At 31.1% G+C, this 18,188-nt stretch overlaps 1 protein-coding gene across 1 annotated transcript in view; it reads right to left on the bottom strand.

Moving 5' to 3' along the window:
* Positions 1-18,188, bottom strand: part of LOC129962911 (sodium/hydrogen exchanger 8-like) — a gene marked incomplete at its 3' end in the record, with an annotated part of 53,680 nt that overhangs the window by 11,480 nt on the left and 24,012 nt on the right. The window contains 3 exon segments of the mRNA XM_056076914.1: positions 7,802-7,918; positions 10,654-10,759; positions 15,408-15,564. Of these exon segments, the coding sequence (XP_055932889.1) occupies positions 7,802-7,918; positions 10,654-10,759; positions 15,408-15,564 (380 nt within the window).

Raw genomic sequence — 18,188 nt, 5'->3', positions numbered from 1 at the left:
AGTTGGAACTAGAACTAGAGGGCTCGGAACTAGAGGGCTCCAGTCTCGAAACTAAATCAGTCGTGATGAGGCCCTAATGAACGGGGCACCCATTCGTGGCCCAAATGCATTCCCTCTAATAAGATATGGAAGCTTGAAGATGGGGTTTCCGGCTCTATAATGGTCCTCATCATCTGACAGGGATCAAAATTTACGAATTCTGTCAAAGAATAGCCCTCGTGTTGTCTTAAAGCGGAACGCTTTTATGAATAAATTAAAATAAATCCACGTAATGCATGAAAATATAAAATTTGATATATTTTCAAATCTTTACCGTTATTAAAAGAATTTTTTCGCATTCTTAAATATCTCCAAAGAGGTCGATTCTTATATATAATTTTTAATGACCAATTACTGAAACCCGCGTTATTTGTTATTCTACTGGTATTGGTTACTGTTTATAAACGAAACAATAAAATAATATATTTACGTTAAAAATGTTTTAGCATTAAATCAAAATATTACTGTACATATATCAAACTGCTTATTAAACAAAAAAAAAATCACTTCTACAAAATTGTAAATAACTATTTCTTGCTTTTCTCGAAAGAGGAAATGAAACAATTTGTTTCGTAAACAATGTTTCAAAAGAATATCTTCACAAAAGAATTTTTTCCACTCTATAGAGTGCATTGTTTCCTTATTGTCTGCCTAGCAGAATCTTTTGAAAATTTGAATTGAATTTTTTAATTCAGTCCTTAAAAGCAAAATTCTGATAAAAGCAAAAGTTCTTTTTCCCTGTTGTTGTTTTTTTCTTAAATACGATATTATATTACTTCGGCTTAGTGAAAATGTAAAATTCTAAGAATATTCATATTTATTCATGTGTAAAAATTGCGTGCCTCTTTTCATTTTCGTAAACTTTTGAGAAAAATAATTTTGTATTCAACATTATTATATACAAGCAGATAAAAAGAAGAATATATACAAGCAGATAAAAAGAAGAATATATACAACCAGATAAAAAGAAGAATATATACAAGCAGATAAAAAGGTTTTTTTGAAACAGTGCTAGCTCGGATTCGGTTATAGATTTTCTGCTCCAAATGTCATAAATAAAATTGGCTTTTCAATCAGCACCATGCAGGTGAAGACGTTGGAAGAATGTATTTAACTGCTCATTTTTGTTTTAACAGAGTTATTTCCAATACAGATTAAAAACCCACAGAAATAACTTTGTCCCCACCCATAACATCATCATACATAGGAATAATTTTCTTTATAAGGAGTTTACAATAAAACAATGAATGAAACAAAATTGAAACATAACAAGTTAATCAAAATACTCTGGTATTTTATGTAAAATCTTTTGTCTATATGAAATCTTTTGTCTTGAAATTTTTTTCTTGTCTTGTGAAAACTGATAGTACTTTGATAATTTACATAATTTCTAATTTAAAAGGAGGTATCTACTTGATTGCTTGACATTTTAAAAGACTAATTAGATTTCAATAATAACTAATGCAAAAATTTGAAAACTAACAGCAAAAATTAACCCCTAGTCTAGAAAAAAACTATTTTTTTCTATACTAAGAGTTTCTCTCTATTTCCTCTTGTACTCCTTCAAAACGGCAATCTTATATTCAGCTTATCTGTATAATTAGAATGAATATAGCGTATCATTTTCACAGAATTCTTCTAGTTGATAAATTCATGCAATTCACCAAAATTTCATTCAAATTTATAACTGCGTTCCCAAGACACCATGCTAAATTCCTTTAATCTGAATTATTGAAATTTTGCGCTTATAAATTTACGAGCACTAGAAAAAGCAGATGAAAAGACAATCAATCCTTTAGAGGATTTTATCCAATATTTTATATCTATCTGCAAATGTTATTATCAAATGAAATACTAAATTCCATCTTCTTATCTTAATTAATTGTGTGTGTTATCTTACTCTTTGGAAATAAATGAATTGATAAATATATTTCCCTTGGACATATTACACTCAAAATGTGGAGCGTGTCCAAAATACTGCATAAGGCAATATTCAAAATTTCATTGTTCTACCTCATTCATTTTTAGAAATTTCGTGTTCAGAGATAAATAGATAAAAATTCTAAAGTGGGTTTGTGAACTAGAGGAATTCTAAAACATTATCATCAAATCTGTAAATTAAATCTTTCGCGATTGCAACAGTTTCTTTCTGCATTCTTTATATAACAAAACATTAAAAATCACAACACTTTTATAATAAAATGTAAATTTTTGAAAGATGTTTTAAAATTTTTTGAAAATATTCACCAAAGGGAAAGAGCATCATAAAAGTGATGATGAGAAGTTGCCGGATACATAATCGGATTCTCTCTTTGATTGGGAGTAATGGGAGAAACCGAATTACCCCCAATCCTATGAATGAACGTACGCTGAGAGGAGTTTGACCATGGCTGGTGATGACTCTAGGTTAACTTAACTCCTATATTGATGTCATGAGGGTTATCATTCAGATTATCCAGGATGTCTAGGCAAAGCGAGTGAGTAGCTTTTCTATCGTCCATATTGCAGAGGATTTCTCCAACTCCTGAACCGTGTAATAATGAAACCCCCATCTTATAACGCCATGTTATTTCAATATAATATAGTCTTTTAGTAAAACCATGTTCTAAATAGGTTAAGTTAAATTTTTTGGTGCAAAAAAATAGATTTAATCATATTGCGCCAAGTATAGAATGTTCTTTAGTACTAGAAATTTGTGCAATTCCCAAAATATTTTAGACCTGCACGCCGATTCGTCGATGTGGAACTAAAAAATAATTAAAAAGGGCTCTAAATAAATAATTTAAAAAATTAAATTAGTTATTTTTTGTTGAATTATAAAATATTATATTTATTATTATCAATTATTTTATTGTTTAATAAATTTTTAAATATAATTATAATTAATACTTATTTTATTATTTATTAAATTATTTATATTTTACACAATCTAAAATATTTTTAGAGTGATACTTAATAGAGAGAAACCGTGTCCTAGGATACTATGTTCGATTAAAATTTTTACTTCAAACTGTATTAGAGTTGCACCGTATAATTGTGAAGCCAGGTTATTGAGCTTTTTGAAAATGAAGTCTTTTACGAATTCTTGAATAGCATTTACAAAGCATATGCAGAGTACAAGAATCGCCGCTAAAAAATATGTTATCCATCATAGCAGAGGAAAATTCCTGATTATTTCAAAATCTTCTGATCTTATCTCAAAATTTTAATCTCATAAACCCCGTTCTTGCTTGCATGTTTATTTAATCAAAACTATTCGCTGAGAATACACTTACGATGAAACAACAACCCAATTACTTTTAAAAAGCAAAGGAAACGTAATGAAATGTTTTCAAGTCTGTCTGAAACTCCCCCAAATCAGATTTCGAGGTTCTTTGAACGCTCCATCTATCAGGAACAGAAAAAAATCCTGAACTCGGAATTTCACTGGAATTGAACATAGATCACAATTTCACAGTGCCTGAGTTAAGAGTCCGGAAGTTGGGAGTGGTCCTGGTAATGATGAGGAAAGATCGATTGCATGGAGGAAAAGCTCCCGTTTTTGGCAAACTTGATGAGAACTAAACCAGGTTTTTCTCACTTTATTTTATCACAAAGGGCCTTAGATTTTATTCAAGTGGACTTGTTAAAATAGATTATTCTTTCGTTTTTTAGTTAGGAATTTCAGAAAATGGAAAAACTAATTAAAGAACAAATTACCATTTGAGAATCTTGAAAAATCTGTAAAAATTTCAAAAAAAGTAAATCGGAAACACGACCTTTTATACCAATTCCCAACTTTTTTACTTAAAATTAAGCTAGTAATGCAAATTATTTTAAATGAAGTTGTAAATATCTTTGTAGCAAATTGTTATGAACGAGAATAGAACCTAGGACCTTGTGGTTCGCAGCCGAGTAACATGACCACAATACATAAGCAATTGCTGGCGTAGCGTAGCTGTTAACTGGCTTTTAAGCTTTCACCATATCTTCAAATAAAAACACTTGTCTTGTTAACAAACACCATTTTATTTTCGTGCACATTTTGTGCCACTTCAAGCTGACTATCACAGATTAGGACAATACTAGCATTGGGTGCCATGTCTCGAACGCAGAGTACCGTTCTTCAACTGAACGTTAAGATACAAAACGAATGAACAAAATTTCTCATGCGACATAAACGCCATCTATGGGCGTGAACTTGAAACAGAAGTAATTATACAATTAATTTCTCTTATTTGAATTGATTTATTTAACTTTAACTAATTTGTTAACTTAGCTAAATTAATTTAACCGGCTTCGGTAACCGGTGATTATGGACTCAAGAACGATTTCTAGGTGTAACTGCTGAATATAAAAACCATTCTGTTCGGAGGAAACGTATTCCCAATGGTGTGGTGTGAAAGTTTAGTGAAGTGTGTGCTGGCTCATATCACTTCATTTTCTGACCCTAATTCAAATTTATGAAGGTTAAGTTCCAAAAATCCATATATATATTTTCAAAATTGGATATTAACATAATTCAACTAAGCTAACGAATCATATTGTTAAGAAATTGATTTATGAACTTTTCAGTTCCAAAATATACCAAGTTTAACAGGGATTTTAACGTTTTGTTATCTCTGAAAAAAGCTTTGAAAACTCGTAGATAACTGGAACAGAACATTTTCTTCATTCTACTTTCAAGAAAAACTTATCGTTTCCTCATAATAAAGCCAAATTTACTTAAAAATTCAAGAAAAAGTTTTTATGATTATTTATGAAAGATTGCGCACAAATACTATGTACAAATTCTGTAAGTAAATGTTGGTAGGATTTTGATTCATTATTTACGTACAGTAAGATCTTAAACATCAGTCTAAGTAAGATTGTAAACATTTCAATTCAAAAAACACTCTTATTTTGCTATATTTGTTTAATTGTTTTTTGTCATGTGACTATTTTAAGCCAAGTTTTTGCTCAGTAGCTTCTGAGATTAAAGACCCCAGAGTACCCGAGGGCAGAAGTCTGACTTCTAGCTTAAATAAAGAGAGCACACACTCACACTCGCATCCACAACCCCATTACCTCATTCAGGCACCTCACAGAGAGAACACAAGGAAGAGAACAACCATACCCGAACCAGAACTCGAACCCGGAACGTCTAGATCACGGGGAAAACGCGCTACCCCTAGTTCAGGACGCATTACGGTTGATATAAAATTTACCATACCAAATGTAATGGAAAGTAACAACAAAAAATTATGTCAAAATCGGATAAAACAGTACGATTATAAAAGTCAAACGAATGGCCTTGACCTATTCTACTCTTTTCTAAGTCTTTATACCACATTAATAAAAATTAAAACTATGTAAATTATCATGAAAGTACTTTCCTATAAAGCGCTATTGCATCAAAACTAGAGAGGGCATAATCAAAGAAAAAATTAACTCATACTTTTTTTATTCATAAATAAAACTTTTGTATTAAATGTAAATTTAAATATAAGTGTGTAGTAAATAGTAGGTATCTATATATAATAGCAAATATTAGGATTTATTGCGCCTAAACCTGCTTAATTGTAATAAATTTCGATAGGCTGGAATTTTTATTTGTTAATTTAAAGTTCAAATCAAATTCAAGATTTGCAATCAATTTGTATTTTTATTTTTATTTAATAACATGATTGAAAATATATTATTTCGCAGAGATATGTTAAGTAGAAATACATTAAAGATTATATCGTTTTGTTGGAACTATGAGGTTATTATCTTTTCAACCAAAGAATATTGTAAAAAATCTTTTTGAAAACTATTCATGCGATTACTGTCACATAAAGCTTGCAAAAATTTACTTCTATCATGTGTTGAAATACTTTTTACGTGTGTCAGATAATATTCATAACACGTTGTCCAAGGGGCGCCCTGGCACTAAGTCAAAGGGATAACAATAATCGCTAAAGAGGACCAATTTTTCATTCATTTAAAAAAGAAATTCCAGTAAAAATTTCTCCCCTGAAAATAGTGTACTATATAACAAGTCGTGTATCTAAATGTACCAAATGCTACGAATCTCTGAGTTACACAATGTTGTTTATAGCTGATGCACACGGATAAAATCTGAATGATCGGACTACCATGAAAGCTTTGGCGAGAACTTCGGTTAAGTTCTAAAGGGTCAACACCGGCCACAGTACAACCTTTCCCTTAGGAAGCACGTCTCGTCATTGGTAGAGGATTGTTGACCCCACACCATTTCTGTACTTGCCCATCATGCCAGAAATTTCTCATCTGAGTTCCCCTCCACCAAGTGGGACTCTGTAGCTTTTATAAGAATTACTGCTCTGAACTTTATTCCACTAATTAGAGTATAACAATTAACGGCAAGAAATGCTTGCATTTCTTAATGTTATGTTAACAAAAACATTGGAAAGAAACAGGTAAATGCACTTACCCTTAGAATTGAAATGAAATACAAATATTAATCAAATATTTTTCAGGGTCAGAATGTAATTTATATGTAAAATCAAGCGAAAACTAACAGAAAAATAGCATTTTTCCCTGTATCTGATCTCCTCAAAATGTCCTAAGTGCTATTAAATTAGCTGCAGCGATCTAGCCGAAACATATTTCGCATACTCGCTAGTAAACATGTTGTGTCAGAGAATACCTTACATCTCATTGGCATGCAATAGTTACGAAATATTTTTTGTTGAATATTTTTTCGTGTCATCTTTGGCGGGATATTTGGCGATTAATCCCTGGAATGCGTTTTGCCCTGGAAAATCGAATTTGCGCTTTAAACACGTTTTTCTCAACCAAGTGAAACAAAGATTTGATACAAAACTGCATGTGTAGTCACAAAATCTCATACCTAATTTGATATATTTAAATCATAGCGTTTTTTAACTATCGCATTTACATGATTCTGAAAGTACAGACCGACATACAGTCAACGGTTGGCTGGTTTTGCCTCAAACTTTGAAAGGTGTCTGAACTATGTATGTCAAATTAGTGTACCGAATTTTATCTATCTAGCTCTGTTAGTTTTTTAATTATCGTATTAACTTATATTCGAATAGCCGGACAGACGGACTTCTTCTGAACAGATTTTACTCAAAATTTGATAGAAATCTGCAAGTATGGTGTGAAAGTCATATACCAAAGTGTTTTTGAGTTAACTTTGTCACAGTTAGACGGACATTTTCCAAAATTGTGTTTTTCGAGGTCTAAAACATAGATATTCATCTGCATCTCGAGTTCGATTTTTTCGACAATTACTATACTTTCTCTATACTACATATACCAGAAAGTAAAATCTGAATATATTATGCATTTAAATTAAATATTATATCGTAACAAATGAAGTTTATGTTTGGCGTTTTACGCAACACGTTTCCGCTCAACGGACGAAAAACTTTTAAAATAAAGAAAAATGTGTTCTATTGCAACATATTTTTTATCATCAATTTTATTATCAGGCGTATCATTTCCTAACACATTACATTTCAGAAAAATCAATATCTGTATAGCATATTTCGTTTTGGATGAAAGTAAAGCTGTATCAATATCCGTCCTTTCTATAGCATCCGAACTTTCATTTGTCCATATAGACTCATACAGACAGAAATCCATAGCATTCATCCTCCACAATAGAAATGTGCAAACCATCGTTTTCTTCGGTATTGCAACAAAAAAATGAAAGTTGTTTTCATACAAGTGCACAGAAATCTTGAGATGCGGGGTGGAGAAAGCAAAAGAGAGAGAAAGAGAGAGAGAGAGAGAGAAGAATCAAATCTCCTACCCGATATGAAAGCAATGCTCCTCAGTGTGACTTGCATTGTTCTCTGAACAAAAGGAGACAGATTGAGATGCGTGTAGTGGGACATCACAATTCCATTGAATAGTATTGCCAGGATTCCTGCAAAAATGTTCGTATTATTTTTCCACTTATAAGGAAATATGAGTAAATAAGAAAGTTCGCACATTCAGCCTTCATTTCACCCCTCTGGAATTATTTTGATTTTTGTTGGGTTGTTGGATTCTAGTATTCAGAAAAGTGTATTCTCAGAATAACAGACTGTTGAGTGATGGGAATGCATTTACAATTTGAAATCCTTGTTTGCATACGATATTTTATAGAAATCTTCTTGATTTTTTTTTCATTTATGAATAAGGTTTAGTAGAGGTATATATAGATTTAGTAAGGTTTAGTATATACAGAGAGAGATTTAACAATAATAATGTGAATAATAATCAAAATACTATGAATATATCCCATCGATTACATAATTTCCACCTTCGATTCATGAAGATGAAAGCTTTAAATGATCGGAAAGCACAAAACTGAATGCATGAATTAGGCTCATTTATTTCTAGATTTCCAATTTATAGCAATATCTAATATTTAATTCTCCCTTTAACTTATTTTTGATTAAACAATGTCTTTTAATATACAATGAGCATTTTAAATAGCATAAACATATTTATAAATTTATTTTTATAAATTTAAATAGCATAAAATATAAAAAAATCATCTACTGATAACTTATTCCACTTTCTGAGCTTTGTATTAATTGAGAAATTGAGCTACTAGTAGCAGAATTAATGTGTATACTATGATTAATCGGTTATTACTAATCATAACTGGTAAAAGTGATTAATTGATTCATCACACTGATCGATTATTGATAATAATTACCAGTTATTATTAATAAACTGCAGTTAACATTAGTAACATTTAAATAATCATATTGGAATTATATACATATAGATAGATAGATAGATATAACTTTGAAAAACCCAATAAGATTATTAGTTACAGAACTCGAAACCGCAAAGCTTTTTTAATTTTCTCTTTTTCAAATAAAGAAGTGGTGTAATTATTTTAATTATTCGATTATATAAAAAAACACATTACTTTCAAACATTTTTTTTTATTTTTCATTATCATGGTACCTTTAATTATATAGTATTGATTCTCTAAAAGAAATAAACAAGATTACTTCCATGATGATTTTTTTAAAGCGTGAAAGAATAAGATTATACAATCTTATTTTTTAAGTAATTTAACAAGAGTCGTAAGCAAATTAATACGCAAGATAAAGATTCGTTTTGAAGTTACACTTATATATTTGTAGTAAGCCTTGCCACTTTGAGACATAGCGAGATGTCGATATCCACGACTTTGAGCCATAATAATTCAACTGACACTTGAATCTGGATATAATTAATTATATGCCCACACGATTCCAAAGTAAAGCCATTTAAAGGCAACAGAGGTGGCATATTTAATATACATTAGATCACTAACCAATTACATAATCAAATCTCAGATCCTCAATCTACCAATTCCGAGTTATTTAATCATCCAATGATAACTAAGATTTTAAAAATTAGTTTGCTAAAATTATATTTTAATTATTAGATATTAATGAGGAGTTAAATAATCGTATCTCATACGTTTTCATTACAAGAAAAAAAATTACAATTTTAATACTGTAGAAATATTTTAGAATAAATATTAAATTTCTTCAGAATTATATTAAACACTCTAAAAATTTCAGATCAAATATATAATTTCAAAACAGTTTGTACACGTAGAGCTAAAAGAACGAGATCATTCGATAAATAATTAAAATATTCTTTTAGAATAAGATAAATCATAAATAAACTTTATTTATTAAGAACAATTAATTAAACTATTTAATTTTAAGATAAATCAATTTTATTTATTAAGAACAATTAATTAAACTATTTAATTTTAAGATAAATCAATTTTATTTATTGAGAACAATCAATTAAACTATTTAATTTTAAGATAAATCAATTTTATTTATTGAGAACAATCAATTAAACTATTTAATTTTAAGATAAATCAATTTTATTTATTGAGAACAATCAATTAAACTATTTAATTTTAAGATAAATCAATTTTATTTATTGAGAACAATGAATTAAACTATTTAATTTTAAGATAAATCAATTTTATTTATACTAGCCAGAATAAAATTAATTTAATTCGAAGATTGTGATGATAAAATATTCGTCCAGGTGGTACGGTGCAAGAAATTTGAGAATAAGGAAAACGACGTTTTATTTCCGTAACACGGAACAAAAATACCAAAATACAGTCGAACACAGTTTTGGCAAAAATAAAAAATACATATACAAATAGTAATCCTAATTAAACAGAAGAAACAGCATAGTAGTAATAAGAATGTAGCTAGAGGGCTTGCTCCGAAATCATTGCTCAAAAAAGGAGACGTTTAAACAGACAGACCCATTTTTGTTTTCAAAATTTAACACAAATTTTGTGACAGATAATGAAATTTTCTAGAAGAATATTTGTATCTTGAGTATTAGAAAAATTCCGGCAATTTCTAGAAACTTTTGTGACAAAATTTATCGCTAGATTACCGATCACTTCATTCAAAATCCGTTACGAATATATATATAAATCTCTCTTCTCAGCAATGAGACTCACATTGCAAGAAAGCAGTAAGTAATATTTTAGATTTCTAACAGAATGCCTATCAATATAAAAATGCTAAGTTTGTAGCATTTAACTATTCACAAAAATAATTTACTATTACTAGAATCTATATATCTAAGACTATAATTTTCTCTCTAAAATTAATAAGTAAAGAGAATTACCTGATAATTGCAAAACTTCGGCAACGCAGTAGGGAAAATATATAAAAATTAATATCATTCCAAATTCCAAAGATGGGTACCTTCTTAATGCTATATATTTAAAGAGCTAAGAAAGTTAAGTTTTTTTTTAAGCAGTGAGTTTTTGTTCAGTTATTATATTAAATGTGGCATGCTCCCTTGAATTTACATAATATTTTATATACATGATATCAAGATATATGATTGGTATAATTTCAGTAGATCATCGTCTCATACCACCGCTATGCACATAAATACTGAATTTATATATATATATATATATATATATATATATATATATAACCAGCTGAAACGATTTTAATCAAACTTAATATATTTATCATTTTAGATAAAAGAAAATAATTCAGTCCACTTCTGAAAGTGCATGTTTAATTAAATATGCAATTAATTAAAATTAAAATTTCGATGTTTTCCCCTGTTTCTTCAGAAAGTTGTAAAAATTAAAGGTTTTTATTATCTTAAAAATCCTAAAGTTATTTGTTCAATTGATATCGATTTCATTTTTCCTTTAATTTTACAAATTTTTCGTTATTTTTCTTTAAAAATTATTTATAACAATAACATTCATCTCTAAAAGGTTGAATTAAGAAAATGTGAAATAAAAAGAAGTTTATATTTCTTAATAAAACTGGATGGCATTCTTTTACGTAAATTTTGTAAATGTATGAAACAATCATGATACCGAGCAGTACCGGATATAAAGGCTGGTAATTTTATAATACTCCACAAGCGAAATCTAAAATGGAGCATACTTGTCAGCCAGACAAGTTATTTGAATTTCGACAGATTTCCTAATACCTTTCTCAAAGGTTTCATTAAACTAAGACGGACGTCAAATACTAATTAAAATGCAAGGAATAGTAATATACCATTCTGTTCCTCGACTATCAGGTAATTGTTAGAGGGAATTTTGATTATTCGATACCCAAAGCAATTTTCAGTTAATTAAGAATGATATCGACGGTGTAGTTTTGAAACGAATCAACTGAACGTTGTACAATTATCTCCATATCAACAGATACAAATTTCATTCAACTCTCGCCATGAGATTTTTATAGCAGAATGGATACAATTTAGAATAACATGACCAGTTCAATTCTATTTTTGAATTTATTCTCAGTTATCAAGACGAAAACATATATAAAGTTCATATGAACTATATATTCTATCAGTTGACTAATTTACAAGGTTTATTTTTTTAATTTTCGACTCCAAGAAAATCTTGAAATAATGTTTCAAAATAACAATCCGACATCGGAACTGGAAAACGTTTTCCCAGTTTTGATGTTATCAAAAGATATACTTATCGTCTATTTAGAGTTTCCTTGGTATTAAGTACTGTTGTTTCTTATGGCACTTGCCATGAACAAACCCGCTGTTACGAAAACAACGATTTTAATCCGGTGGGGGAGCATCTCTTGTTTTTATAGCAGCGCCATCTAGGGCCAAGAAAACGACTTAACTACACACACACATCACAACCCTTCTTACGGGGCAGACTTCATTCATGCATTTCATTCACTCATCGACAGATTGTAATTTAGACCTGAATCAGAGAACGAGCACCCCTGATCCAGGACCCCCAGTGGTATTACTCTCGACATGGAGGACTTTGTGATCACGACAGATTTCCACGCGCATCAGCCACCAAGCACGCGTGGAATCTTCAGCCAGCAGGGTTCGAACCCGCAACCTGAGGGACGCGAATCCAACGCTGTACCAACCAGGTTCTCCCATCCCATACTGCTGTCTTCGTTTAATAACAAACACCCTTATTGACACACATTAGTTATTGGCCTTCAACGGGCGAATGGCTTTATTCAGACAAGTTGCAAATATTTAATGATGAAAAATAATATTTAAATTAATTTAATTCTTTCACCGTATCCTTAGAAGACCTTTGAACAAATTTTACAATAAAATAGCAGAATTATTTTCCTTTCGTTTTTCTTATATGCTGACACAATTTGAAGTGTTTTTCTATTTAACTTCGCACAAAGGGGAAGAGAATCATATTTGCATTATGGGCCTTTTATTTTTAACAATTCCTGTCCAAAATTTGAAATAGAACTTAAATTTTAATGTCAAGATCATATGCCAAATTTCACCAATCTAACTCTTGGGTCTTTCTCAAACAAGTACCAACAAATAAATGATCCATTTTGTTGATGAATTTAGTATAAGTATTTTTAGTTCATGTTTTTAGTTGATGTAATTTTGTAAGAAATCATCAATTCACAAATTAGTCCGATTTATTTTTCCCAGCAATCGCGTACAAATTTGTGCTAGAAAACAGATCATCAAATGGCCATCGTTTTTCATAGATTTCGAGCTAAAGCTGGCACATATCTATGAATCTAATGATAAAATCATCTGCCAAATTTAATCCATTCTTTTCTGTCCATCTGAGAGATGAAGTTACCTAGCTTAAAAAGAGGCATAAACCCAACTATAACTCTATAGAAATTCAGGAATTTTTAAAAGTTGATAGTTGATATTTTTAAACGTTGAAATTTATTTGCGCTTCAAAATCTCTAGGACGAGTTTTGAGACTAGAACTGCATTTACTCTTTAAATATTTCTTATTCGAGAAAATAAAATAAAAATTTATTTGTACTAAAAATTCCACTGAATATTTTTGCTTTTCATCGAAGAACAAAACTTTTATTTTCTTAGAAAATGTAACTCTAATATAAGAAAGTATTTTAACGGGTTTTTTTTATTTATTTTTTCATATTTCTAAGAACGAAGAAAGATAAACAATTTCTAAAATAAAAAAAGCAGTTCGTATGTCCTTAAAAGGAAAATAAATAAATTTCTGAAAGCAGACGACTTTTTATGCGTTGTGCAGTTTTTGACTATCGATTGATTCTAGTCTACTACCTAGTGTTAGAAGCTGCGTCAAATGCATCGTTAAACGAACTTCTAAAATATAAAAATAATCGCTTATATGTGATTATTATTTTTATTTTTTAATTGCTATAAAAGTTCCTACTCGAATAAAATATAAAGATATAAAATAACATAAAAATGAGGACAGAGTAGAAATAATATAAATAGAAATCATTGCTTAAACTATCTCCATTTTTTTCATGATGGATCTCAGATTCTGTCATGTGAACATAATTTTACGGATGAACAAGGAATATATCCTTCCTTCGTAGATTTTTATAAAGCAGTGCAGCATTATTTCTCAAACCAGACGGATTATATTTTTTCTTACACATCTTGAATACTAATATAACTACGTATTTCGTATTTCTTAGTATAGTAAAGGAAACAGAGTATGAATTTTGGATGACTTTTTTTTTCCAAACCCTTCGGATTCAAATTTGAAATAGATCTATAATACTAATGACAGGATCACAAAAACAAATTTCATTTGAATACGTCATTCCGAGTTCTAGTTATCTTATTCTTTAACTCGCAAATATATATCCCAATAGAGGATTAGCCTTTGACTGATTGAATTCTAAATCTGGTATTCTTACGAATTTGTAATATTTCTTCACTGTGCAATAAAACTCTTGATAAGCAAGATGGTTTTACAGATATAGTTATGATTGCTGAATGGACGTCGATTCATTGACCTCGGGCCCTTTCGACCATTACTTCTTGGTTATGAATTAGGCGACTTCAGCTACACAAGTAAAGGACATAAAATATTCGAAAATATCACCAATAAAGCTCGAGTTTTGCTGTTGTTCAAGAGAATTCGATAGTGGAAACTGCAAAATACCGAGAGATAAAGCGGGTAGGAAACTATAGACGGTTCGACGGAAAGTAATTGAGACGAACTCAAGTAAGAAATTGAGGGAATTCCGCCCGAGTGCTTTGTGTTGTTGCGATTGTATTATAGTGACTTGCTTGTGTGTTACTGATTCCTGCAAGTGCTATTTTGTAAGCGCTTCTTCTGTATTTAGCTATCTATTTTCCCAGTTTTCGTTCAGAAAAAAAAGTGTCGTTATTTGGTATTGGGCTTGTTGGATTTTTCACGATCCCTCTCATCCACTTGATGGATTTTGGATCTTTCCATCACAATACATATCTATAATTTTAGAGATAAATCCATTCATCTTAGTTTTCTCAACTAACTATTTGTATTTTGATTAATCATATTGACACATGCATTGGCAGAGAAACTCTTAAAGTTCTTCCAAACCAATTTATTCAAAATTTCAAATAAAAGGGGAAATTAAAAAATTAGTGATAAAGACAATGTGCTATATTTCATGCTTGTTTTTACAAGGATTTTCAAATTGTTTCTGTTTTTCTGTGAAGAGCTGTATTGTTTGTAGACCTGAAGACAAAATTCCACGATTGTGTGCATGTGAAAAGCTGCGCACGTCAGAGGCTATCGATCAATTTGAAAAGACTGAAACAAAGTATCAATGCTCATGTTCAAACCACAATTCATTGAATACTTGCAAATGTATTGCGGAAATCAAATATCATTCAGACATACTGCTTATAATCAAGATATTTCATCTCGAAATTCATCAGATTCAGTAATTCTTCTGTAAATTAACAAAAATATCTGCTTCTATACCTTCTACATGTTGATTCACATAATTTTGCTATGTACCCAAAACTTTTCGGACATCCTGTATTGCATTGCTATCGGGAACGCGCAACTTTTAGAAAACTACTAAATTAATAAACAAATCATGTACAAGATTTCATGTTTATAAATATGAAAGAGGTTAAATAAAAACATGTGAAAAGGATATTAAAGCTGCAATGAGACCGAATACAACACCGATAACAGCTGAGGCGCAAAACGTTGTCGTGAATCTCACTATGCACTGGAGGATGGTGCGTGAAATAGGATGATCGAAGATATTTGGGTTTTTAGTTGCTTCCCAGACTGTTCTGAAAAAGACAGAAAGACTTTTTTAGTTTGCTGATCTGCACTTATTGATGCACTTCATAAAATTATTCATTCAAAATTTTGAAATTCGTCTCACTACTTTTGTTCTGCTTTATATTTAATAACTATTTATTTATTTTACTCTTTTTAATGATGCTACTGTGGCGAATTGTTATGAGTGAGAATAGAACCTGGGACCTTGTGGTTCGCAGCCCAGTAACATGACCATGATACAAAAGCAATAGCTCCCGCAGCGTAATTGTTAACTGGCTTATAAGCTTTCACCACACTACATTTATTTTAGCCTGACTTAATGCTTAACACTAGATGAAATAAGAAAAATACTCGAACATAAGAAATAAGACAAAAAAATAAGATAAGAAAAATTCGAAATTCTCAAATAACGATGACGACAGTCATAGGATGGGTCTGTACATTCTATTTCCTTTAAATGCGATAAATCAAAAATACAAAAAAAAAACTCAGATATATGAATTTTCTTGTTTTATTCTGTTGCTGCAATTGTAGTTACGTGTTTAATTTCGTTTTTAATCTGTCGAAAAGTAGATGTTCAAATTACATATTCGGTTTTTTCACTATACTGCTTCACTACTGCACGTGAGGGACGTCTTGAGTATTGATTGCATACCTGGCTTTGCAGTAGGACAATTTTTTTTTGGGGGGGGGGGGGGAAGAGGTATATAACAACTTTATTAGGAATAAGTTTTGGTTTGACCACTCTTAGTTTTAAACAAATGAATGTTTCTATCCACATTTGAAAACGTGCCATGCTAAAACATTTAATTTCAGCGTAACATGTATCCTATATTTCGGCATGTCGGAAAATATTAGCATTAAACGTTTTGAACCTTATCATATATCTATTTGTTCCTTAATAGTCAAAATGGCCGCTTTTTAAATCATTTTTTCTGATTGATTATAGAAAAGATTTTTGATAGCGGAAATTCTCAACAAAGTAATTTTAATGTAAATTTCAATAAAAAGACATTTTTATGGATTATCTTTTTTTCGAAAATAGACAAGATTCGTTACACTTGTTTTTATCTATGTTGATGAAGACAGGACAGATGAATCGAAGCAAAGTCGTTATCGTACTAAGGCGATCCGGACTGAAAGTTCGGTGGCGAGATGTGATGAGCGAGGATAGAACCTGGGACCTTGTGGTTTGCAGCCGAATAACATGACCACAATACAAAAGCAATTGCTCTGATTTCGTAGCTGTTAACTGGCTTATAAGCTTTCACCACAGACTCTCCCTCCAGTGAGTCGAAGGTGAGACGAACGATATGACTGTTGAATGGTGATGTATTATTTAGCTGTTGAATCTAAAGCAACTGTACCCATTTGGGTAGCGCCAAGCGTTAGAGCGAGCACGTGTGGTTACTGTTGCGTCAAGTGAGTCTGACGGCTTTGTGTTGCTGCGGGCTTTTTGTGTTGCTGCGTCGATTGAGTCTGACGACTTTGTGTTGCTGCGTCAAATGAATCTGACGACTTTGGGTTGTTGTGGGTAGACGGCGCCCCAACAGCTATACGAAGGTTCATCGTCCGAGATCACCAATGTGGAGGATTGGGATGAGCGAGGATAGAACATGGAACCTTGTGGTTCACAGCCAAGTAACATGACAATACAAAAGCAACTGCTCTTGTAGCGTAGCTGTTAACTGGCTTATAAGCTTTCACCATGAGTTACCGCTTTCACGGACATATGTGTAGAATTTGTATATCCATCATATTTTTCTAAGTCAATAATATCTTGACAATAATTTGTTCTTCAAATCAAATGATCTGTCAGTAATTAACGATAGTTTATATGTTTATATCAAAAGTGAAAACTAATAACGAAAAATTAATTGTATATATTTAAATATAACCATAAAGAGTGGTCTTCCGGAAACTTTCTCCCGCGCTCTTTAATAAAAATGTTATCTCCTTCTTCTGAAAGAAATTATGGACTTTGAGTAAGGCCTTGAATGCCTTCATAGCATCGACGAATATTATTTACGAAAAAGAGATCTTTGGGTTCAATCCATCATTTTTATTGAATCTATCGTGTGAATATGTATTTTGGACATCTTTTTGCAAGCCAATTGATACCGAAATTTGATAAGACACTACAGCTGTAATCATAAAATAACATACTGAATTTCGTTGATATAAATCGTTGCATTTATGAATTATTGGTTTTATACGTATGTAAATATACAGACGGATCGACAAGCATTTGAAAGATTTGGTTCATAATTTTAATAAAAGAATCTATGTTCTGATGATGATGTCGTGTCCGCTCTACCACGGAAAGAAGGTGCAGTATCTTCTGAGGGTAAAGACCCCTGAGCACCCTAGCCCTAGCACATATGAAGATGAAACACACATTCGCTTGCACAACCCCTTTTTATAGGGGAGGGCACATTCACACACCTCACAGATAGAACACAGATGAAGAACAACCATGCCAGTCCTGATTCGAACCCGGGACGCCCGGATCATGGGGAAGATGCGCTACCCCTATTATGCAAGGACGCCGGCAATCGATGTTCCAGATTCTAAATCTGTTTACCAAATTCTATCTGCGTATCTCTTTGCCTTCTGGAATTATTGAATTAAT

This window comes from Argiope bruennichi, chromosome 3, assembly GCF_947563725.1.
Source record: "Argiope bruennichi chromosome 3, qqArgBrue1.1, whole genome shotgun sequence".
NCBI lineage: Eukaryota > Metazoa > Arthropoda > Arachnida > Araneae > Araneidae > Argiope > Argiope bruennichi.
The sequence above is the reverse complement of the archived record's forward strand: the minus strand, read 5'-3'. Positions and strand labels throughout refer to the sequence as shown.